The sequence below is a fragment of the Salvelinus namaycush genome, chromosome 5 (assembly GCF_016432855.1).
Source record: "Salvelinus namaycush isolate Seneca chromosome 5, SaNama_1.0, whole genome shotgun sequence".
Classification (NCBI taxonomy): Eukaryota; Metazoa; Chordata; class Actinopteri; order Salmoniformes; family Salmonidae; genus Salvelinus; species Salvelinus namaycush.
In genome coordinates, this window is record NC_052311.1 from 51,389,392 (window position 1) to 51,414,407 (window position 25,016).

Sequence of the window (25,016 nt, forward strand, 5' to 3'; positions counted from 1 at the left end):
GCATGTGAGGCAGTTGGTAACACGTTTGTTTTGCAACTATTGTATTTGTCCAGATGAAGTAAACAAATGCACTTCATTAACTGACTGGAAATCAAGTCGTTTGGCGTAGCTATTTCGCAGGTAATGTGGCTTTATTTCTCCCTGCCTTCATAAATTGCAATTAGCTTTGACAAGTACAGAAAACGGGTCTAAGAATATTTCGTATTATTCTGTATGTAAATCCGACACTCCATGTATACTGAATACAAATATAAACTCAACATGCAACTATTTCAACGATTTTACTGAGTTAGTTCATATAAGGAAATCAGTCAATTTTAATTAGACCCTAATCAATGGTTTCACATTACTTGGCAGGGGCGCAGCCATGGTTGAGCTTGGAATAGCATAGGCCATAGGCCCACCCACTTGGGAGCCAGGCCCAGCCAATCAGAACGAGTTTTAACCCCACGAAGGGCTTTGTTACAGACAGAAATACTTCTGTTTCATCAGCTGTCCGGGTGGCTGGTCTTAGATCCTGCAGGTGAAGAGCCACGTGTGGAGGTCCAGGGCTGGCGTGGTCACACGTGGTCTGCGGTTCTGATGCCGGTTGGAAGTACTGCCAAATTCTCAAAAATGACATTGGAGGTGGCTTATGAACATTCTCAATTACCTGGCAACAGCTCGGGTGGACATTGCTGCTAGTGTAACGGATGTGAAATGGCTAGCTAGTTAGCGGTGGTGCGCGCTAATAGCCTTTCAATCGGGTTACGTCACTTGCTCTGAGACCTTGTAGTGGTTCCCCTTGCTCTGCAAGGGCCGCGGCTTTTGTGGAGCGATGGGTAACGATGCTTCGTGGGTAACTTGTCTGTGTGCAGAGGGACTGGACTAAAGTTAAACTGTTACACTGTCAGCATGCCAATTGCATGCCCCCCTAAAACGTGAGACTTCTGTGGCATTGTGTTATGTGACACAACTGCACATTTAAGAGTGGCCTTTTATTGGCCCCAGCGTTTATATTTTTATTCAGTGTATGTGTTACATTTCATAGGTATTCATTTGTGAATGTCCATCCATTTCTTATGATATATTACGAATTACAGCTTATGAATTGCTAAACTTACAACCTTCTAGGCTAGGGGTAAAGGTTAGGAGTTAGGTTAACATGCTAAATAGTTGCAAAGTAGCTAAAAAGTAGTAAGTAGTTGAAACATTGCTAAAATGCTGAAGTTGTCCATGATGAGATCGGTATCTATGGGTGAGCCATCCCTTTAAGTAGACTGGAACTGTGCCCATTTTTTTCAATGGTAAACTACCTGAGTAAAACATTTATTCACCAGCTTTGCCTCAACTCCTTCAAAGTTGAGTAGGCTACCTGCCGGCAGATGGCGCTAATATTCCTTTTAGGTTGTTTTTCCAACTGCATCCAACTAATCTATGCAGTCGGCTATACACTTGTCATGTCCCCCGGTGACCGGCTCGTACATAAAACATCCTCCATTCAGGCTGCAAGGGCGTCGATTTCTTCTTACGTAGCTTTAATGGCGAGAAGTACAAAAAGGGGTAAAATTGGCGTACTGTTAAAAAAATATATATCCACCACCATGCTAGTCACTAATGCTACTTCCTGATTTGGAAAAGTGTAGCGTGTTTTGTCGACATTTGGAAAGTTTACTGATAAATTTGCTGTTTCCATCAGGCATATCGTGATTAAAAAAAAATCCTACATGTACTTTACGTGCATAAAAGGTTGGATGGAAGCCTGGGCAGTGGCATATCCCATCCCTTTGAGGTTTGTTTTCCAACCCATCTCTTGCCGGCTCTGCAGTGTCTAAATCTAACCATGATGGCGTTCCGACTCCAGTGCAGCTCAGTGTAAACAAGTGTAATAGTCGAAATCTGCTGGCTAAGCCAGTTGCATAGATTCCAGTTGGACGCAGTTGACAAAAACAACGTAAAAGGAACAATGGCGCCATCTGCCAGCCAGTTGGGCTAGAGTTGACAGCAGGCTTGAGTTTTTGAAATGAACCTCCGACTCCTTTGAGTCACTATGCGTCAATACTTAAATGTACTTTCTTAAATACTTCCTGTGTACCCATTTTTGTCCTAAGTTACGTGCCTTAGTATTTCTCAGTCAGTGGTTGTATTTGATTGACGTTTTATTAAAATGTATTACTTTCAGCAAACAAAGGCACGCAACAACTATAGTTTGGTCTCAACTATGTTGAGGTACTTGGCAACAGTCGGCTACAATTTGTATGCCAGATGTCATATCTTAATGTGTTGGCATTACAGTTTAGCTTATACAAAACATTGCCATAGTCAGATTTTTCTTATCGCTACTTTTTCACTGAATCAAGAACAAAGAAATGATAGTCCAGTTGCAGGTGGTTCTCCAAAAAAGAGATTATTCAGATATATATTAAATCCACGTTTTGCACCGAGTGAGGTGTTCCCTCGCCATTTTAGCTGCCAGACATCTTGCATTTCCCAACATCTTTGCAGGAGCTAGTCATTTCTATGCGTTGTGGCCACTTGTAGTGGTAGATGGCAGCGCATCACACATTGCGACCAAAACAAAGATGTACACACATGCAAGATGCATTTCTCACTTGATATAAAACGTGGATGTAATATATTTCTGAATATTCTGTTGTTTTGGAGAACTATCTGTAACCGGACACGGACATTTCTAAGATACTTTCTTTGTTCTCGTTTCAGTGAAAAAAGTATCGCCAAGGACAGGTAAGTTGAAAAATCTATGGTGATGTTTTGTCTGGAGTTACATGCTGACCACACCGCTCGCGTGCATTGCAAAATAAATGTACATAAACAACAAATGTTATTCAATCATTGCACCCACACTGCTCGGGCGTCTGCATGGCCAGGCGCTAAAATAGAACTTGGTTCTATTTGTGATGCCCAACGCGCTCCAAGTCTTGCCTCTCCCATCCCCTCATTGGTTTTTAGGAGCATATACCCACGTGGGTGATTGAAAGATGAACTGAGGTCCATACTCAGTTCATCTTTGTGGTAATGCACTGTAAAGTTGTTTGCCAACCGCCAAAGTCCAAAGAAGAAAAATAACCCTGAAAGAGGAGAGAATTCGGCTTACCATTTTATCTGTGGATTAATTGTCGGAGTAGAGGACATTGTTCATTTCAGGTAAAATAACAAAGTAGCCTGCAACAGCAAGCTAGCTAGCTAAATTGCCATAATTGTTTAATGCTTTTTGACCTGTCTCCAAATTATATAATATAATTGGTTCAATGTTTTGATATTTCAACCTGTGTGTCCTGATCGCGTCTGGCGTGGGTGAACAAAATCAACTTGCCCACCATAGCGGACGGACGCACGGTTTGGTCAGCATGTAATGCCCAGTAATGGAAACGTATTATTAAGTTATCACGTTATCTGGCGTACAAACTGTAGCTTAGGTTGAAATGAGCTCCAAGCTAAATCTGTTTGCATGGTAGCTAGCTGGACATGCAGCAGTCAGGTTTTCTTTAAGAAGTACAAGAAGAGACTCAACACTTGAGTAAATGTTGTAATACAAAGACGACTAACTTAATGGTCGTCAAATGAGGCAAACAATTTATGATAATGTTGTTAAATGTAGTGGATTGTAGGTAGTGCTGCTCCCAAAACACCCACTAGCTATTAGGGCCGGGACGATACCAGTATCTCAATCTTTTTTCCATGGCAAAATGAAAACCCGAAGCTGGTAACTCTTTGCTCCTTTAAAAACCTGCTGTATGTAAAACAGTGTAATATTATAGCTTGTAAAATACATAAATATGACTCTGGATGACAACATGTTTGTTTCCAACATTAGGACTGTTTTCCGAAATATGTTAAATCTGCTTTTTGTTTCCTTGCTATGATACTGAGTATCGCTATACTGGTATTGTCCCGGTCCTACTAGCTATGTTGTGAGCTGTGTAAAATGCTTGTACAATGTGTAGCATAGACCAAGTTGCTGCAGTTACTTTTATATCAGACAAAGCCATCACCTCTTACTGATACTTATTTCAGATTTCCATGAGTTGAGTGACCCTGTTGTTACTAGTAAATGCACTACAACCATTATGGGCAAGTTTCTTGAGATACTGTAGGTAGTTCACTCGCATACACAGAGGTAGTTGGAACTATCTAAATGATTGTTACATGAAGCACCTAATTAAGTGGGATGTGCATAAGGCAAAGCTACATTTGATCCTCCAACTACAGTTTCTTTCCTGTGTGATTGTCAGATAGGAGAAGATGGAGGGGAAGGAGCCAAAGAAGGAACAGAAGCGGCACCAGCAGAAGCACAGCGGGCCCAAGGCGGAGAGGAAGAAGAGCAGGAAGCAGCTGGGAACTCCAGCCGGAGATGACGAGCGCAAGAGGAACCCCAAAGCGTTTGCGGTCCAGTCAGCAGTGCGCATGGCCAAAACCTTCCACAGGTCAGCAGCATTCGTATACATGCCCCACTATACTACACTACATGAAAAATCATCCCACCATCAGCTTTCATGTTTGTGTTTTTAGCATTTATTTTGTTTTGTTTCACAAGGTTTACATAGTATATTGTTGTCATTTTAGTTACTGTGACACTAATCTGTGGTTTACAAGTTCATAGAAATAACCATAAGAGTGAATGCTGTTAACATGTATCTTGAGTGGTTCAGACAGAAGGACAGACATTGAGATTTAGAAAAGCATTGTAGAGGAGGCGGCACAAAAAGTGCAGACAGACACAGTTCAACATTGTAGGAAACTATAAACACTTTTTCCCCCCCCTCTCCCAGAGCCCAGGACCTAAAGGCCAAGAAGCATCACATACCCCTGGTGGACCGCACCCCTTTAGAGCCTCCCCCGATAGTGGTGGTCGTGGTAGGACCCCCCAAGGTGGGCAAGAGCACCCTCATCCGCTGCCTGATCAAAAACTTCACACGGCAGAAACTAGGGGACATCTGCGGGCCTGTGACCATCGTCTCTGGTGAGCTGAGCTTGGATGTTTCTTACTGTATTACGATCAGTTAGGTCGTATTCATTAGTGCACACCATAGCAATGCAATTTGCAACCGAAAATGGAAACAAGCACTTCTTGGAAAAGTTAAGGTAGTCCCTCCCCGTTTAGTCACGTTTGCTTCCGTTTAGTTCCTAGTGAATACAACCTTGTGTGACCACAGAGCTGTCACTTAATGTGTTGTGTTTACCTTGTGTGACCACAGAGCTGTCACTTAATGTGTTGTGTTTACCTTGTGTGACCACAGAGCTGTCACTTAATGTGTTGTGTTTACCTTGTGTGCTAATGCCGCCGCACCACCATCTTCATTTTCCTTTCAGGAAAGAAGAGGCGTCTTACCTTCATCGAGTGTAGCAATGACATCAATACAATGATTGACTTGGCAAAGGTTGCTGACCTGGTAAGTTAATTTGTGTATGGTGGTTGAAGCCAAAATGTCAGAATTTTAAAGGGATTTATAACTAGATCGAATTATACTTCTTATGATATTGGAGTATGTACAGTGTCTGTTTTGATGCCTTATTGTTGGCTTTTTACTATATTTTATCATGCTACAAAAATGCGGTGTTGGCATAAACACTATTGTGAGTCCCAAATGACATCCTATTCACTATATAGTGCACTACTTTTGACCAGGGCCCATGGTGCACTACTTTTGACCAGGACCCATAGGGCTCTGGTCAAAAATAGTGCGTTATATAGCAAGTAGGGTGCCATTTGAGATGCACATTTCTGAGACAATTGAATTGAACCCAGACTTCCTTACCAGACAATAAAAATAGACTTGACGTGAGGCTATCAGTAAGTTAAAGACTGACATCCCTGTGGTCCACCAGGTGCTGATGCTCATTGACGCCAGCTTCGGCTTTGAGATGGAGACCTTTGAGTTCCTCAACATCTGCCAGGTGCACGGCTTCCCGCGCATCATGGGCGTGCTCACCCACCTGGACTCGTTCCGCAATAACAAGGCCCTTCGCAAGACCAAGAAGCGGCTCAAGCATCGCTTCTGGACTGAGGTCTACCAGGTCAGCACTGAATTAGAATGAGAAACTTTTTATCTTTGGCTTCACACCATAAATCGTATTAGCAATTGTGTGTAAGAGTGAGTGAGTCCGTGCAAATAGTCTCTTAAAATGCAGGTGAGTACAGGTAGACTGGTCTGTACAGGTAGATGGGTCCCTGCAGGTAGACAGCTTAGGGTTAGCTGCTCAACAGTCTTATGGACTGGAGGTAGAAGCTGTCTCGGAACCTGTTCGTCCGAGACCTGATGCTCAGGTACCGCCTGCCGAAAGGTAGCGGAGAGAGCAGTCTCTGGCTGGAATCCTTGGCGATCTTCCGAACTTCCTCAGAGACCGCCTGGTGTAGATGTCCTGCTGCCTGCATGACTGGGCAGTCTACCCTCTGTAGAGCCTTGTGGTTCAGGCCGGGTAGTTGCCGTACCAGGCGGTGATGCAGGCAGACAGAATGCTCTCAATGGTGCACCTGTAAAGGTCCCTGAGGTTCTGAGGGGCCAAGCCAAACCTCTTCAGCCGTCCTGTAGTATTCGATCACCTCTGTGGTTTTTCCGAGGTTGAGAGAGAGGTTATTGTCCTGGCACCACTCTGCCAGGGCTCTTACCACCTCTCTGTAGGCTTTCTCGCTCTGTAGGCTTTCTCGTCATTTTCAGTGATCAGCCCTATTGTGTCGTCAGCGAACTTGATGATGGAGTTGGTTTGACAGGTTTTTTTGTGAAGTATTTTTTATTGGTTTTCACAAATATATTCAAACGGTACAGAGCATCAACAACTGAACACCATACTGTAACTAAATATATACAATCTATATATACAATCTATAGCTAGCATATTTAATTTCTGGGCAAGAGCTGAGATATTTCTGATGTGCTAGATAAACCTTGGAGGTAAATTAGGAGAGTTGGCCAGTCTGTGCCAACCCTGCACTTCCCCTTCATACATCCTGCAACTCAGCTTTTTTCTCTTGTGCTATCGATGTGACAAGTTAACTTGTGATTTTCTTCGGTTTGTCATGATAAAACGTTTTAAAAAGTGTTCACTATCTGTCAGAGCTTGTAAATGTGTTATAGTTATAAAGGCTAACAATCTCATAAACATGGCCTCTGTTATTTTCTGAACCTAATCCAACACAAGTCCCTTTCCTGAACAGTGTTCCACGTTCCCTCTTTGTTCCCACAGGGTGCCAAACTCTTCTACCTGTCCGGAATGGTGTACGGAGAGTACCAGACCCAGGAGGTCAAGAACCTGGGCCGCTTCATCTCCGTCATGAAGTTCCGCCCGCTGGTGTGGCAGCAATCTCATCCCTACGTCGTGGCCGACCGGTGAGTGTCCAGACTAGAGGTCGACCGATTATGATTTTTCAATGCCGATACCGATTATTGGAGGACAAAAAAAGCCGATACCGATTAATCGGCCGATTTATTTAAAAAAGTTTTTTTAAGTGTTTAAAAAAAATTATATATATATATATCATACACACATTTTTGTAATAATGACAATTGCAACAATATTGAATGAACAATGAACACTTTTATTTTAACTTAATATAATACATAAATACACACAGCTCTGAAGTGACAATGATACTGAAGAGTCTGCTTAGGAGACAAATACTCTCAACTGTTTGAATAAAAATAGAGTTTAAGTTACCTGTGATGAATGTTGAAAACAAACTTTAATTTCTATATGCAGGAAATCCTATTTTAATAATGGGCATGGTAAGAATTGACAACCAAAGTGTGAGTCATAATTCCCATGACACCTAGCAAAATCTGAAAAGCGGTTCATTTATTCCATAGGATATTTTTAGATTCACTTAAAATAAGGTCTGTGTTTCGTGTAGGCTTACATCACCGTGACAATTTTATAACTGTGTAGATATCCATAGGACAAGGTAACTGATCAATATTGGCTAAATATAAGCGAAGATTAAAAAAAATTGTAGAGTGGATTTATGAAAATATGTTGACAAACGTTACCTTATCCTAGTGAGATTTACACGGGTATCAAAATGTCGAGGCGGTTTAAGCCTGCATGAAACAGACCTTATTTGAAGTAGATCAAGACATTCTCTATGGAAGACATGAACGGTAAAATAACGAAGGAACCCCTTTCAAATTCAGCCGCAAGTTATTACAGGAATTATAACGCGTCCACTATTTCTCTCTAAACCATATACCTTTGACTAATCAGGAAACTATCACCTCAAAAACAAAACGTTTATTCCATTCCGTATTTTATCTAACGGGTGGCATCCATGAGTCTAAATATTCCTGTTACATTGCACAACCTTCAATGTTGTCATAATTACGTAAAGTTCTGGCAAATTAGTTCGGAAAGAGCCAGGCGGCCCAAACTGTTGCATATACCCTGACTCTGCGTGCAATGAACGCAAGAGAAATGACACAATTTCACCTGGTTAATATTGCCTGCTAACCTGGGTTTCTTTTAGCTAAATATGCAGGTTTAAAAATATATACTTGTGTATTGATTTTAAGAAAGGCATTGATGTTTATGGTTAAGTACACATTGGAGCAATGACAGTCATTGATTGTTTTTTATAAGATAAGTTTAATGCTAGCTAGCAACTTACCATAGCTTACTGCATTCGCTAACAGGCAGGCTCCTCGTGGAGTGCAATGTAATCAATGCAAGATTGGATGCCCCGAGCTGACAAGGTTAAAAATCAGAACGTTCCTAGACCGTCATTGAAAATAAGAATGTGTTCTTAACTGACTTGCCTAGTTAAATAAAGATTAAATAAAGGTGTAAAAAAAAAAAATATAATAATAATAAAAAATAATAAAAATCGGCAAATCGGCGAGCAAAAATACCGATTTCCGATTGTTATGAAAACTTAAAATCGGCCCCGATTTTAAACGGCCATTCCGATTAATCGGTCGACCTCTAGTCCAGACTTTTTAGAGCAATGTGCTTGTAATGGAACGTAGCCAGAACTGATTCAGAGTAGGGAAAGTGACATGGATCAATTAACTACCAGGGAGAAGCAGTACCCGGACTTTGGGCAAATGGTGTGTACTGTATGTTGCTATTATTGTTTTGTAAATGCTACGCTGCTGTTGTATGGTGCCATGTATGGTTATTGTGTGTAACATAGCTGTTTTCTAATAGAAAGAATGTTTATGGTTTGTGCGTGTGTGTTGTGCACACTTGCGTGCCTGTGAGCGATGGATCCTAGCGCCCCGCTTTGGTTTTCACTCCGTTTTCAAATGTTCTTGTTGAACTGTACCCCTTCACTGTTCCTCGATCGCACTCGCCATCTACACAGCATGGAAGATTTGACGGACCCCGAGATGGTGAGGGTGGACCCCAAGTGTGATCGTACTGTATCTCTCTATGGCTACCTGAGGGGGACATACTTGAAGAGTAAAGGCCAGGTCCATATCCCTGGTAAGTATGCTCATTGGGTTCAGAGCAAATGAGAATCTGAGCCCTTTTGGGGAACACTAACTTGTAGAGATTTAATTTAATACTGCATCAATACTCTCAAACCTAGTACATATTGACATGCACTATTCACATTCAACTATGTATTTTGCAAATAAACATAGCATGTGGTTACTGAGGTGGTGTGTTTGGGAAATGTTTCACTCCTACGGTTGTACAAAAGTGGGGTTTTGAAAACATTGATTCTGAAAGCTATATTGTCTTAACATTGGGCAATTTGGTTTGAAACCTAACACATGATGGCACCCTCTGCAGGTGTGGGGGACTTTGCGGTGGCAGACATCAGCTTCCTGCCAGACCCCTGTGCTCTGCCTGAAGCGCAGAAGAAGAGAGCGCTGAACGAGAAGGAGCGGCTGCTCTACGCTCCCATGGCGGGGGTCGGGGGGGTCGTGTACGATAAGGATGCAGTGTACATCGACCTGCCCGGAGGCCACGTCAATCAAGAACAGGTCAGTTCCAACCCCTGGGACATGTTCAGTAAGACACAAAAAAGGAAAATGCTTTGAAACATTTAACAAAAAAGAAAAAACTATGTATTTTTATTGGTCAAAGTCAGATAGTTGATGGATGTTATATGGAAGTCCTCCTGAATATAATTGACTCCTGTTATATACAATGGCCTGAGACTGTTGAAATGAGTGTACTAAACCTAGTGTAATGGGCCATTGAAAATTCCCTCTCCCCTGAACCTAGATAATGTCCAGAGGATTTTGGTAATGTGTGTGCCTATGCTCCTATAATCAGTTATTTCTGTCCCGTGTCCACTAGGAGGAGGTCCGTCCCACCACAGAGTTGGTCCAATCCCTCATCGGTACACACACCACCCTGGATGTCAAGATGGCCGCCAGCAAAGTGTCACTATTCACAGGGGCGACTGCCCTGACCCCCGGGGAAGTGGAGGAGGAGGAGAATGGGTGAGTGACGCTCACGCAACAACGTCTTGGAAATCTCAAGTGATACCCTATTCCATACATTGTGCGCTACTTTTGAAAGCCACTATGGAATCATTTGAGACACAGCCTCATTGTTAAAATTGGTGAAAGACTAATAGTCAAGAGTCGCAGCCCTAAAATCTGTCAGTCTTTGCAATTTGAGAGTCGCTACATTTCTCTAGTCCTAATCCTCAGCTTTATAGCAAACCAAGTGGCTGCCGTTTTGTTCTTTTATGAAATAAAAAGTGGACCCTTAAATAAAGGATTAAAGAAAATGATATATATTTTTGCCTCTGACTTGTGTTGGTCTCCATCTTGTCTTACAGGCTGACGTCAGGACCCCAGGAGAGCCGAGTCTGGGACCCTGAGACACAGAGAGAGAGGAGGAAGGCTGTCTTCACTGAAGAGGAAGATGATGATGATGACAGCGAGGGTAGCAGTGACGAAGAGTGGGATGAGGAAGGAGAGTCTGAAGAAGAGGATGAGGGGGTAAACAAAGGGGAAGAAGAAGAAACTGTTTTGAAGAAAGAGGCTAAGGACAAAACTGAACCAAAAGAGAAGCAAGAAATAAAGACCATCCCTCCAGTGAAGAGACAGAAGATGGAGGAAAGGAAAGTGGAGAAAGAGCCAGTGGTGGAGGTACCTGCCTTTGCAGATAGTGAGGATGAGCTGGAAATGAGTGAGGAGGAGGAAGGGGGGAAGGGAGAGCAGGAGAGTGAAGGAGAGGAAAGTGATTCGGAGGGGGAAGAAGACGAAGAAGACGGTGCAGTGGAAAAGGGTGATCTCAAACCAATAGACTCGGGTCATTGCTCGGAGGAGGAGGATGCGAGTGATTCAATAGAAGATGACTGTGAAACCATTGTCTCGGGCAAAGAAAGCAAGAAGTCAAATGCCACCTCCAAAATGGAAGAGGAAGATGAGGAGATGGAGGGAGGAGAGCTGTGCTATGAAAGTGCAGGTAATATTTGGTCTATTCAGCGTATTTCCATTGTGGCCCGTCCCCCTTGTCTATACTACCTCTTCAGGGTCCACAGGTTTTTGTTCAATAATGCTGCTCTGAATTGAATACAAAGTTGAGTACTTGAATCAGGTGTGTTAGTGGCAGGCTGGAACAAAAACCTGCACACCCTGGTGTAAGCAATATTTTGATGGATGCACCTTACCCCAACAGTTGTCTGTTGAATTCAAAACCAACCTAGCCCTTACTCTCTAGGCACTCCTGTAGATCTGACGGGACTGGATAGGTTTCTTGCCTTGTGATAGGATAATCTAATGACCTATCCAATCGTATTACATTTACAGGAGTGCCTAGGAGCTACGGGTCGATTCAGAATGCGTGCTTCGGTCTGCCATATTGCTTTCACCTTGTGAATACTGATGGGGAGGGGAAGTGGCCAAATGGAACAAAAACTTAAGTTGGAATCAATAATTAATTTGACCTTTGACCCTAACCCACCTCATGTTTCTCAGGGGCACTGCGGTGGAAGGAGGGTCTGCAACAGAAAGCGTCGGAGGCGTTTCTACGGCAACAGCGCGCCGCCCCCAACCTGCGTAAACTGGTGTACGGCACAGGTAACGTCTCCTCCTGGATTTCAGTAACAATATTATACATTTTTGTTCTAAAGGAATTTTTTGCTATTCATTTTACTGACATTTTCCCTTTCATCCTAATGTCAAGGCGGTCTTGTTTGTTGAGCACTAGTGTATTCATTAATGCACACTATAGCAAAACGTTTAGCAATGAAAATGAGCATTTGTTATTGGACTATTTTGCCCCATTTTCTACTGTTTGTGCCTAGCCTTGATTTCTGACTGACTACACTTGTTTCCTTCAGTGGCAGAGGATGATGGTGATGGGGAGGAGGATGAGGAGCTGGGAGGGCTGTTTCGAGTCAGCCGCCCCGAGAAGGGCAAGAAGCATCGTACGGACGGTGTGGACTGCTCCCGTTTTGACCCCGATGCCGCTCACAATTGGGACCTGGAAGAGGTAAAATAAATCTACAAAACCATATTGTAGCGCCCCTTTCCTTTGTCCCATCTCTTTTACTACAGGGTTTATCTTCCTCTGGGACCCCAAGGGTTGCACATTTTTGTTTTAACCCAGCACTAGCACACCTTACTTGGTTCTGGACATTTTAAAGTGTGGAAAGACCAACAGTTGGAAGAAAGGCATTAAGTAAGATGTTAGAAGGAGCTATGGATGGAGGCATCCATACATTTCATATTCTTACCTGGGTTGGGGTCAATACAGTTTTGTTTCCGTCAATTCAAGAGATTAATTAAATTTAGAGAATATTTGTTTCTAATTAGTTATCTAGTTTCTAATTGACATAAATATTGTTTCCTCAGATGCTGGACTCGATACGGGACTGTTTTGTGACGGGGAAATGGGAAGACGATCAAGATGCTGCTACATTGCTGAAAGAGGATGGTAGGAGTTGCTGCTCATTGTTTAATAATGTTGGGATTGTTTTCATGACTTTCTTGGTCTTATCCTTAAGTGCTTTATAACTGCAATTTGTCCCATTTTTAAATGCAATCTGTAAAGGTCGACTCCTGTGTTCACATCGAATATGGTAAGCAGAGAGTAATTGAAATTAATCTTCCCCAATTTAAATTATTTTCATGTGCTCTGGATATGGGCTCATATTCCCAACAGAGTAGTCCCAATCCATCAGGGCTATGTACTGTATATCAGAAGTCCACTGTTCATTATCACCCCCTCGCTAACTCGCTTTTCTTTTCTCTTTTAGAGGAGCTGTATGGCGACTTTGAGGACTTGGAGACGGGGGCAGTGCACAAGGGGAAAGCTGGCAAGCAGAAGGACCAAGCCAAGGAAGAAAGTGATGAGGAGGAGGAGGAGGAGAAGCTGATGAAGGTGGACGACGAGACCCAGAAGAACAAGCGTCTGGAGAAGAAACGGCGGCTGAAGGACCGTTTCGACACGGAGTATGACGACGGAGACGCCACCTACTTTGACGACCTCAAGGAGGAGATGCAAAAACAGGCAGAGGTGAGGGGTTATGGGGTCATAGGTATGACCTTTGATATGACAGGAGGCTCTGGCCCTGTTTGAGTACTTCAGAAATGCCTCCTTTGTCCTTTCTTGATGTAATCACAGATAATTAAAAAAAAAAATGTTTTGTGTAAGTATTTTGACACTTAATTTAGACAGTTATGAAATGAGTGGGGGTTACAGTTAGGTGGGAGAAACAGTGGGAAGGGTGGATGCAGCCAATGTTCCCTAAAAAATGTAGTCACTGTGCAAATTTCAGGTCTGCTGAGTGTAAACTTGAACTTTGAACTTCTGGTGCATGTTTACTGTGCACACTGAGGCTGTACCTGCTTTAAGTTTGTTTTAACAGTGGCCAAGTAGCCTACTGTGGTTATTTGATCATAATGTAGGCCATACAAAAACAATGGAGAAAAACGCGTCACAGAACATTTTAGCATGGAAATAGCTGTTCTATCATTCGGCCTACAGTAGCAGCCAATATGTGGTGTTCAATGCCTACATTCCATTCGACTTAAAAAAAAAAAAACAGTTGAAGTTGGAAGTTTACATACACCTTAGCCAAATACATTTAAAGTTTAACAGTTTTTCACAATAAATGACATTTTATCCTAGTAAAAATTCACTGTCTTAGGTCAGGTACGATCACCACTATTTTAAGAATGTGAAATGTCAGAATAATAGGAGAGAATAATTTATTTCAGCTTGTACTTCTTTCATCACATTCCCAGTGGGTCAGAAGTTTACATACACTCAATTAGTATTTGGTAGCATTGCCTTAATTGTTTAACTTGGGTCAAATGTTTTGAGAAGCCTTCCACAAGCTTCCCACAATAAGTTGGGTGAATTTTGGCCCATTCCTCCTGACAGAGCTGGTGTAACTGAGTCAGGTTTGTAGGCCTCCTTGTTCGCACACACATTTTCAGTTCTGCCTACAAATGTTCTATAGGTTAGAGCTTTGTGATGGCCACTCCAATACCTTGACTTAGTTGTCCTTAAGCCATTTTGTCACAACTTTGGAAGTATGCTTGGGGTCATTGTCCATTTGGAAGACTCATTTGCGACCAAGCTTCAACTTCCTGACTGATGTCTTGATGTTGCTTCAATATATCCACATAATTTTCCTCCCTCATGATGCCATCTATTTTGTGAAGTGCACCAGTCCCTCCTGCAGAAAAGCACCCCCACAACATGATGCTGCCACCCCCGTGCTTCACGGTTGGGATGGTGTTCTTCGGCTTGCAAGCCTCCCCCTTTTTCCTCCAAACATAACGATGGTCATTATGACCAAACAGTTCTATTTTTGTTTCATCAGACCAGAGGACATTTTTCTAAAGTACGATCTTTGTCCCCATGTGCATTTGCAAACCGTAGTCTGGCTTTTTTATGGCGGTTTTGGAGCAGTGGCTTCTTCCTTGCTGAGCGTCCTTTCAGGTTCTGTCGATATAGGACTCGTTTTACTGTGGATATAGATACTTTTGTACCTGTTTCCTCCAACATCTTCACAAGGTCCTTTGCTGTTGTTCTGGGATTGATTTGCACTTTTCGCATCAAAGTACGTTCATCTCTAGGAGACAGAACCCGTCTCCTTCCTGAGCAGTATGATGGCTGCGTGGTCCCATGGTGTTTATACTTGCATACTATTGTTTGTACAGATGAACGTGGTACCTTCAGGTGTTTGGAAATTGCTCCCAAGGATGAACCAGACTTGTGGAGGTCTACAATTATTTTTCTGAAGTCTTGGCTGATTTCTTTTGATTTTCTCATGATGTCAAGCAAAGTGGCACTGAGTTTGAAGGTAGGCTTTGAAATACATCCACAGGTACACCACCAATTGACTCAAATGATGTCAATTAGCCTATCAGAAGCTTCTAAAGCCATTACATTATTTTCTGGAATTTTCCAAGCTGATTAGAGACACAGTCAACTTAGTGTATGTAAACTTCTGACCCACAGGAATTGTGATACAGTGAAATAATCTGTCTGTAAACAATTGTTGGAAAAATGACTTGTGTCATGCACAAAGTAGATGTCCTAACCGACTTGCCAAACTATAGTTTGTTAACAAGAACTTTGTGGAGTGGTTGAAAAACAAGTTTTAATTACTCCAACCTAAGTGTATGTAAACTTCCAACTTCAACTGTATAAATATGTTTTACGTGCAGGCTTGAAATTAACCTGTTTATCCAAGGAGGTGACTGAAAAATGTTTGATGCAAGAAACCACTTTACAAAATAAAATTCATTATTATTCCCATACCATTATTAGAGAATCATACAAATGCTACACTGCTTATTGGCTACTTATTCAAGACCGTCTCAAAATCCAACACTTCCCCGTTAAGAGATTAAAAAGCTCAGTACCTGACTTTCTTTTCAAAGATTGCAAGAAATGTACACGTTTTGTGCTCTTGTTGGAAGCAACCACTCCCCCATTGCTGACTAGAAATGAGCTATAACTGGGCTAATAACTCAAAGTAGCCAAGAATATTAACAACATGCAGCTCTCACTTTGATCTCAAAACAAGTGCATCTACTCAAGACCGCTCATACTGTAGCCTAAACACAGTCCAGTTCAAAGTGAATGGCACAGATCCATATGGCAATGTCTATTTGTATATAGGCCTACTGCAGCTCTGATTGGTTATGGCGCACCGGTCCGTGTAGAATACTGCGGAGTCATGCAAGTCAATGCAATAGAATCCTACTCCAAGAAAATCTCTTGCACATTTAGTTTTGCATACGAAATCTTGCATAATTAGTTTTGTTTCGGTACATTACATTGAAAGTGGCTAGTATTGCGTTGATGTGTTCACAATTGCCACAGTAGAGAGAAACGTTGATAGTGTTAACTAAAGGGGAAAACTGTAGAAAGTTGAGTGACGTTCAACCTCAAGCTTCTGTGCACGGCTGCGCACACACACAGCTTAGAGGGAACTTCGCATATGTGGAGAGCTTCGCATATGTGACATGGCGGGAGTGTTACCACTCAACCACTGCGTAATCACAGATTTGAATTGGGGAGTGAACAGGGTGGTAAACTTACTTGCACCTACCCAACCACCAGATCTGTGCTTACGTCTAAGAAACAAGGAAGGATGCATTTGGAAATTATTCAAACAGGGTCATGGTAACATCTTATTATGCCCAAAAGGAAACCAAAGTTGTCAGTGGTATTCCGATCAGACATTGGGTCATGTTCATCAGGCACAATGAGGGAAAATCAGTCTTAAAATGCAAAACAAAACTGTGCATGCTCTTTTTTTAAATGTTAAATCCACTTACAGGACTGTCAACCTTGGCACTGACACAAAGTATATTCAGTATGTGGCCCGTGTGGGATTCAAACAACCCTGGTGTTAACACCATGTTCTAACCCACTGAGCCTTTCATTTCACCACAATCTCTAAACCTTTCTCCTCTTCCTAGCTGAACCGGGCTGAGTTTGAGGACGTGGATGACGAGACACGGGTCCAGTACGAGGGCTTCCGGCCTGGCATGTATGTCCGTCTGGAGATCCCCTCCCTGCCCTGCGAGTTTGTCACCAACTTTGATCCCCACTATCCCATCATCCTCGGGGCTCTAGGTGCCAGCGAGGGGAATGTAGGCTACCTGCAGGTAAGTGAAGGGTTAACGAGTCAGACTCCGTTCCATTTCAATTGAAGTAGAATGAATTGGACTTCCAGTTCAATAACAAACTCTTTGGCTGTTTCTGAAATATCACTCTATTAAATACAGGGATGTCCCATTGAGACCGATGTCTCTTTTACAAGGGAGCCCCGATTCACAAAAATGCCTGACACAATTATAACAATCCAAGGCGGGAGCATGAAACATACAAAAAAAATTTTTTTTTTGGAAACGCATGCATTCCTCTGTAAAAAGGTAATTTACCAATACCCTGAAATGTCTGAAAGGCAATGGTGCGTCCAATTGTAGGGTATTCTAAAATGTGTTCCATGTATGTGGCAAGTAAAAACTAAATGCTGTTTTACCTAAATCAGTAATGAGAACAGGAATTTCGAGAATTACTGTGAGTGAGTAAGGTATTTGTACTTCTGTAGGTCAGGAGCGATGTAGTATGGTAGTTTCTGCACGAGCGCTTTATAAATGAACAGAAGGCAATGTTCTCTGCGTTGCCAATGATGGCCAGCCTACTTCCTGATACAGATCACAGTGACGGAAAGTCAACTGAACGATTTATTCTATCAAGCGAAAGGCACAATCTATTTCTGTAGAAGAAGCACATTTTAATTCTGTTTCTTCGTGAGCTCATCTACATGTTTTAAATGACTACTTGTCATCGATCCAAATGCCAAGGTATTTGAGTGGACTCGCTCCATTCAGCATGCAGATATGTCTGAGCTCTAGAGAACAGAATATACTTTTTTATCTGCATTCAGTACCAGTTCGTCGTCAACAAGTGGTTTTTGTATGACATTTTAAAGCAGTCTGCAGATCAGCTATAGCCTGGTTCGAAGAGGAGGCAGAGTACAGCACATTGTCATCAGCATAAGTGTAGCTTACAGTTTTTGACTAAGGAACCACTATCGTTTATGTACAGTGGGAATAGTATTGGCCGTAAATCAGTGATGTAGTGGTGCCTGGAGAAGTGGGTATACTAACATTTTGCTAAAAATATTTCTAAACAACCCCGCCCTGTGTTAAAAGTTAAATGAGTCACATAGGCCTAAACTCGCTCTCACACTTTCGTTTAAACAGCGTTTTAAGTCCACAACAATGCTTAAACCACATCAGGAGACCATTTTTGAGGTCTGGGGGGAAATTTAAGAAATGTTACATTTTGAGTGTAGTTACCCTTTAATTCAACTGCAGGCACCTAGCACTGTTTGGTTAGCGGTGTTTCTGTATTGCACATGAGATGGAGTTTGCAAAACAAATGGCCACTGGATTGATATCATGATATCATTCTGCTGGGTAGGAATAGGCTACTTTGTAGCTAGTTAACATTTAATTGAAGGTTTCTGGGAAAACCTTTCCATCTACCAGAAGATAGTTAGGCCCATCATTAGCGTCGCAAAAATTGTCCTGTTCCTTAATTGTTTGAAACCTTGAAATTTTACTAAGTACCTTGTTTCAAAGTAGAGTATAGCCAAAACATAAAAAAATATTTAACCTTTATTTAACGAGGCAAGTCAGTTAAGAACAAATTCTTATTTACAATGATGGCCTACAACGGCCAAACCCGGACGAGATGGGCCAGTTGTGCGCCGCCCTATGGGACTACCAATCACGGCGGTTGTGATACAGCCTGGATTCGAACCAGGGTGTCTGTAGTAATGCCTCTAGCACTGAGATGCAGTGCCTTAGACTGCTGCGTCACTCGGGAGCCCCAAACCCACTATAGAAATATGGAGGTAATTATTTTAAAGACTTCGCTCTCCTGTGGTATTGGTTTTAAAATCAACTTTCTTTCATTGTTTAGCAGCCAAAAGCATTATCCTAGTCATATTAGCAACCCCTGATAGTTGTTGCATCTTTAGATCTCCCCTCCTTCTAAATTTCTCATCCCTTCTGATAGTGCCTCTTTACTGCATCACATCGATGTAAAGAAGCTAGCTAGCTACATGGAAGTAAGAGGGAGAGTAAACAACATTGTTTCTAGTTGAGGTTAGTGACAAATGAAGTGTCCTGGCTTCGCATCAGTTCAAAAATATTGACGAGTGACTGAAAAGACCACCTAAGAGCTGTGTGTGCGAGCTGCAGAGGTCAGATTGCGCAACTGAAAGATGTAAATTCTGCTAATGAGAAGATGGCATAAAATATTCTGCATGCATCCTTAAAAAAAATTAAATGTCCTTTAGTCTCACTTGGAATTCTCGTCTCGTCACATTTTTGTCGACTAAAATAAAAAATAAATAATTTGTAATAATTATACTTTTATTAGGTTCTTGGTCACCACCCTGACAAAGGTCCTTCTTGCCTGGTTGCTCAGTTTGGTCGAATGGCCAGCTCTAAGCAGAGTATTTCCATATTTTTTTCAATTTCCCACTGATGGAGGCCGCTGTGCTCCTGGAAACATTAAACACATTTAACAGTTTTATACCTTTCTCCAGATATAGTGCCTTCGGAAAGTATTCAGACCCCTTTACTTTTTCTACATTGTTACGTAACAGCCTTATTCTAAAATGTATTAAATAGTTTCCCCCCCTCAATCTACACACAATATCCCATAATGACAAAGAAAAAACAGGTTTTTAGAAATGGTTGCTTATCTATAATAATACAAAAAAAAACAATCACATTTACATAAGTATTCAGACCCTTTACTCTGTACTTTGTTGAAGCACCTTTTGGCAGCGACTACAGCCTCAAGTCTTCTTGGGTATGACGCTACAAGCTTGGGAGACCTGTATTTTCTCCCATTCTTCTTTGCAGATCCTCTCAAAGCTCTGTCAGGTTGGATGGGGGAGCGTTGCTGCACAGCTATTTTCAGGTCTCTCCAGAGATGTTAAAGTCCAGGCTCTGGCTGCGACACTCAAGGACATTCGGAGACTTGTCCCGAAACCACTCCTGCGTTGTCTTGGCTGTGTGCTTAGGGTCATTGTCCTGTTGGAAAGTGAACCTTCGCCCCAGTCTCAGGTCCTGAGCGTTCTGGAGCAGGTTTTCATCACGGATCTCGGTACTTTGCTCCGTTCATCTTTCCCTCGATCCTGACTAGTCTTCCAATCCCTGCCGCTGAAAAACATCCCCACAGCATGATGCTGCCACCACCATGCCTCGTCGTAGAGATGGTGCCAGGTTTCCTCCAGACGTGACTCTTGGCATTCAGTCCAAAGAGTTAAATCTTGGTTTCATCAGACCAGAGAATCTTGTTTCTCATGGTCAGAGTCCTTTTAGGTGCCTTTTGGCAAACTCCAAGTGGGCTGTCTTGTGCCTTTTACTGAGGAGTTGCTTCTATCTGGCCACTCTATCATAAAGGCCTGTTTGGTGGAGTGCTGTAGAGATGGTTGTCCTTCTGGAAGGTTCTCCCATCTCCACAGAAGAACTCTGGAGCTCTGTCAGAGTGACCATCAAGTCTTGGTGGTTCCAAACGTCTTCCTTTTAAGAATAATGGAGGGCACTGTGTTCTTGGGAACCTTCAATGCTGCAGAAATTCGTTGGTACCCTTCTCCAGATCTGTGCCTTGACACAATCCTGTCTCGGAGCTCTACAGACATTCCTTCGACCTCATGACTTGGTTTTTTGCTCGGACATGCACTGTCAACTGTGGGACCTTATCTAGACAGGTGTGTGCCTTTCCAAATCATGTCCAATCAATTTAAATTTGCCACAGGTAGACTCCAATCAAATTGTAGAAACAACTCAAGGATGATCAATTGAAACAGGATGCACCCGAGCTCAATTTCGAGTCGCATAGCAAAGGGTCTGAATACTATGTAAATAAGCTATTTTTAATACATTTGGAAAAATGTCTTACCCCATAATGAGAGAGAACAGGTAAACCATTTTAGAATAAGGCTGTAACGTAACAACATTTGGTTAAAAGGTCTGAATACGTTCCGTAGGCACTGTATATGCCTCATCACAATAATAAACTCAGAAAAAAATAAACGTCCCATTGTCAGGACCCTGTCTTTCAAAGAGAGTTCGTAAAAATCCAAATAACTTCACAGATCTTCATTGTAAAGGGTTTAAACACTGTTTCCTGTGCTTGTTCAGTGAACCATAAACAATTAATGAACATGCACCTGTGGAACGGTCGTTAAGACACTAACAGCTTTCAGACAGTAGGCAATTAAGGTCACAGTTATGAAAACTTAGGACACTAAAGAGGCCTTTCTACTGACTGAAAAACACCAAAAGAAAGATGCTCATCTGCGTGAACGTGCCTTAGGCATGCTGCAAGGAGGCATGAGGACTGCAGATGTGGCCAGGGCAATAAATTGCAATGCCCGTACTGTGAGACGCCTAAGACAGCGCTACAGGGAGACAGGACGGACAGCTGATCGTCCTCGCAGTGGCAGACCACGTGTAACAACACCTGCACAGGATCGGTACATCCGAACATCATACCTGCAGGACAGGTACAGAATGACAAGAACAACTGCCTGAGTTACACCAGGAACGCACAATCCCTCCATCAGTGCTCAGACTGTCCGCAATAGGCTGAGAGAGGCTGGACTGAGGGCTTGTAGGCCTGTTGTAAGGCAGGTCCTCAGCAGACATCACCGGCAACAACGTCGCCTATGGGCACAAACCCACCGTTGCTGAACCAGACAGGACTGGCAAAAAGTGCTCTTCGCTGACGAGTCACAGTTTTGTCTCACCGGGGGTGATGGTCAGATTCACGTTTATCGTCGGAAGGAATGAGCGTTTGTCACAGCATCATTGTACTGAGCTTGTTGTCATTGCAGGCAATCTCAACGCTGTGCGTTACAGGGAAGACATCCTCCTCCCTCATGTGGTACCCTTCCTGCAGGCTCATCTTGACATGACCCTCCAGCATGACAATTTATTTATTTTATTTTATTTTATTTAACCTTTATTTAACCAGGTAGGCAAATTGAGAACACGTTCTCATTTACAATTGCGACCTGGCCAAGATAAAGCAAAGCAGTTCGACACATACAACAACACATAGTTACACATGGAGTAAAAACAAACATATAGTCAATAATACAGTGAAAAAAATAAAAAAATAAGTCTATATACAATGTGAGCAAGTGAGGTGAGATAAGGGAGGTGAAGGCAAACAGATATATGTATAAATAAATAAAAATATAAAAAGGCCATGGAGGCGAAGTGAGTACAACACAGCAAGTAAAATAAAAAATAAAAAAAACACTGGAATGGTTGATTTGCATTGGAAGAAAGTGCAAAGTAGAGACAGAAATAATGGGGTGCAAAGGAGCAAAATAAATTAATAAATAAATACAGTAGGTAAAGACAATGCCACCAGCCATACTGCTCATCCTGTGTGTGATTTCCTGCAAAACAGAAATGTCAGTGTTCTGCCATGGCCAGAAAAGAGCCCGGATCTCAATCCCATTGAGCACGTCTGGGACCTGTTGGATCGGAGGGTGAGGGCTAGGGCCATTCTACCCAGAAATGTCCGGGAACTTGCAGGTGCCTTGGTGGAAGAGTGGGGTAACATCTCACAGCAAGAACTGGCAAATCTGGTGCAGTACTTAATGCAGCTGGTGGCCACACCAGATACTGACCGTTGTTTTTTATTTTGACCCCCGCATTTGTTGAGGGACACATTATTCAATTTCTGTTAGTCACATGTCTGTGGAACTTGTTCAGTTTATGCCTCAGTTGTTGAATCTTATGTTCATGTAAAGTTTGCTAAAAATAAACGCAGTTGACAGTGAGAGGACGTTTATCATGGAGCTCTACGGAGAGTTTCTTGGACTTCATGGTATAGCTTCTGCTCTGACATGCACTGTCAACTGTGGGACCTTATATAGACAGGTGTGATTTTTTTTCTAAATCATATCCAAACAATTGAATTGGCCACAGGTGGACTCCCAAGTTGTACTGATATCTCAAGTATGATCAAAGGAATTTGGATGCACCTGAGCTAAATTCAGGCTGAAAAAAAAGTGGGGTATGAATACTTTCTGAAACTACTGTGGCTATCTTAGCTAGCTTCTTTACATCGATTTGATGCAGTCAAGACAGGCACTACCAGATGGGATGATAGATGACCTATGGAATCTACAAGTCTATCTAACTAGCGTCAGTCCGTATAGCCACTCTCTCCCTCCCATGTAAAACTCACCGGCCCCTACCCATCATACTGCTGCAAGCAAGCAGCACCTAAGTTGTGCAGCAAGCCAGTTCAAGTTGAAACAATGTTATTAAAAAAAGTGTACATGTAGTTTGACCATTCGGATATCTGAAGAAATGTCATCATATTCTAATCGAGAAATTATTTTAAATTCCCAACCCTAGAATAGGGTGCATTTTGGACGCATCCCTTGCTTCCAACTCTTTTATTTGAATTAAGTAATCTACTGAATTTGAATGGAATTGAACCCAACCCTGCAATGGGTGATGCAGTCCTTTTGAGAGCACTAAATGTAATGGAAGGTCTTGTTTGTTGAGTAGTAGATGTAAATCCCCTCTGATTTTTTTGGGGGTCAGCTAAGCTGCTTAACAGACTAGGCCTAAGTAATGGGCCAAGAACCATGCTTAGTCATGCTAACTGAACTTACCTAAGTTCATAATTTGTCAGAAAGCAAAATGATGCAACACGTCCCATTGTTGATTTATTTGATTGATAAAAGTATATTCATGTGTTATTTGCATCTGTCCCATTTATAAATTAAGATCGAAACAAATAGCAATAAACTATTGCTCAAAACACTGAACGTGTCATTGAGACTAATTGATAATGAGTAATTTGTGTATAACTTTCCCAAGTGCCTCAAGGTGATCTTTCTCTTGTCCCAGATGCGGTTAAAGAAACATCGATGGCACAACCGTATCCTGAAAACGCGCGACCCCCTCATCCTGTCCCTGGGCTGGCGTCGCTTCCAGACCATCCCCCTGTACCACATCGAGGACCACAACGGGCGCCACCGCCTGCTCAAGTACACACCGCAGCACATGCACTGTGGTGCCACCATCTGGGGTGAGAGCAGTAATGTGGCTGTAGTTTTAGTATTTGTTAGTTATTTGATTCAGGTGGCACCTTTTTCCTCCATTGCAACTATTCATCAGAGGGCTGTATCACATAGCAGGATCACTAAGTTAACCAGCTATCTTTGCACATTGAGATATATCTCTTGATTATCTGGTTCCTTAAAGAAGGTCAAGTTGTAAAATGTTGACGGCGTCGATCCGGTTATACCATGCCTATAGAACTACATATCTCTAGGAAGTCGGAAATATTAAGTTATTTCAGTAAACTAACTAAATGACATGCCCCCCTGGTTAGAATTACATGGATCCTAAATCAACTTACCTGTTAGAATATAGGTCAAAGAATTAATCAAATGTGAACCCTGTCCTTCTCTGCTGTGTTCCCAGGTCCCATCACACCTCAGGGCACTGGCTTCCTGGCTGTGCAGTCAGTCTCAGGAACTAAGGTAAGAATCACAGAGGCAGGCCACAAAGGAAATAATTACATGTAATCCTTTTACACTTGTGGGAATTGGGCTATATGTATAGGGCTAAATTGAAATGTTTCTTACAGAAGAAATATAAGATGCATATTGCATAACCATGGTAGAAATTGAAAGGGAACAGGTTGGAGATTGTGGAATTTATTAGACCAAAAGGTGAGGACACAACAGTTACCTGACACAAGACTGAATCCAAACATTACATTGTTGATACTGTTAGGTTCTAAAAAAAAAATGTGCGGACGCTTAGTAAAGCTCAAACCAAGTTTATTCACCCACTGGGTCATACAGCTGCATAAGACAAATAACATATTCACACAGCACTGGTATATAACCCTTTCTCCTATGCTGAGCCCCTCCTTACACATATGAACAGCCAATACACCTCTGTTGCTATCCAGAAGATTGGTGATCGGTTCTTCCTCATTTCATCTAACCTGACCTCTGCCCAAATTCCTCACTCCTCCCCAACTCATGGCTGACATGTTGACTTGTACCAGACCGT

General features: G+C 42.3%; 1 protein-coding gene across 2 annotated transcripts in view; it reads left to right on the forward strand.

Moving 5' to 3' along the window:
• LOC120048439 (ribosome biogenesis protein BMS1 homolog) overlaps positions 1–25,016 on the forward strand; it is a 44,934-nt gene continuing 19,918 nt past the window's right edge. Inside the window, exons 1-18 of one of the 2 annotated variants that reach the window (XM_038994410.1) lie at positions 1–120; positions 2,701–2,724; positions 4,233–4,424; positions 4,770–4,960; positions 5,311–5,390; positions 5,827–6,015; positions 7,183–7,325; positions 9,293–9,414; positions 9,727–9,920; positions 10,240–10,385; positions 10,730–11,361; positions 11,874–11,975; positions 12,239–12,390; positions 12,753–12,834; positions 13,157–13,416; positions 16,845–17,033; positions 23,838–24,018; positions 24,417–24,475. In XM_038994410.1, the coding sequence (XP_038850338.1) occupies positions 4,243–4,424; positions 4,770–4,960; positions 5,311–5,390; positions 5,827–6,015; positions 7,183–7,325; positions 9,293–9,414; positions 9,727–9,920; positions 10,240–10,385; positions 10,730–11,361; positions 11,874–11,975; positions 12,239–12,390; positions 12,753–12,834; positions 13,157–13,416; positions 16,845–17,033; positions 23,838–24,018; positions 24,417–24,475 (2,904 nt within the window). In that variant the 5' untranslated portion in view covers positions 1–120; positions 2,701–2,724; positions 4,233–4,242. The remainder of the gene's footprint in view (positions 121–2,700; positions 2,725–4,232; positions 4,425–4,769; positions 4,961–5,310; positions 5,391–5,826; positions 6,016–7,182; positions 7,326–9,292; positions 9,415–9,726; positions 9,921–10,239; positions 10,386–10,729; positions 11,362–11,873; positions 11,976–12,238; positions 12,391–12,752; positions 12,835–13,156; positions 13,417–16,844; positions 17,034–23,837; positions 24,019–24,416; positions 24,476–25,016) is intronic. The other variant, XM_038994409.1, reaches the window with a different exon arrangement.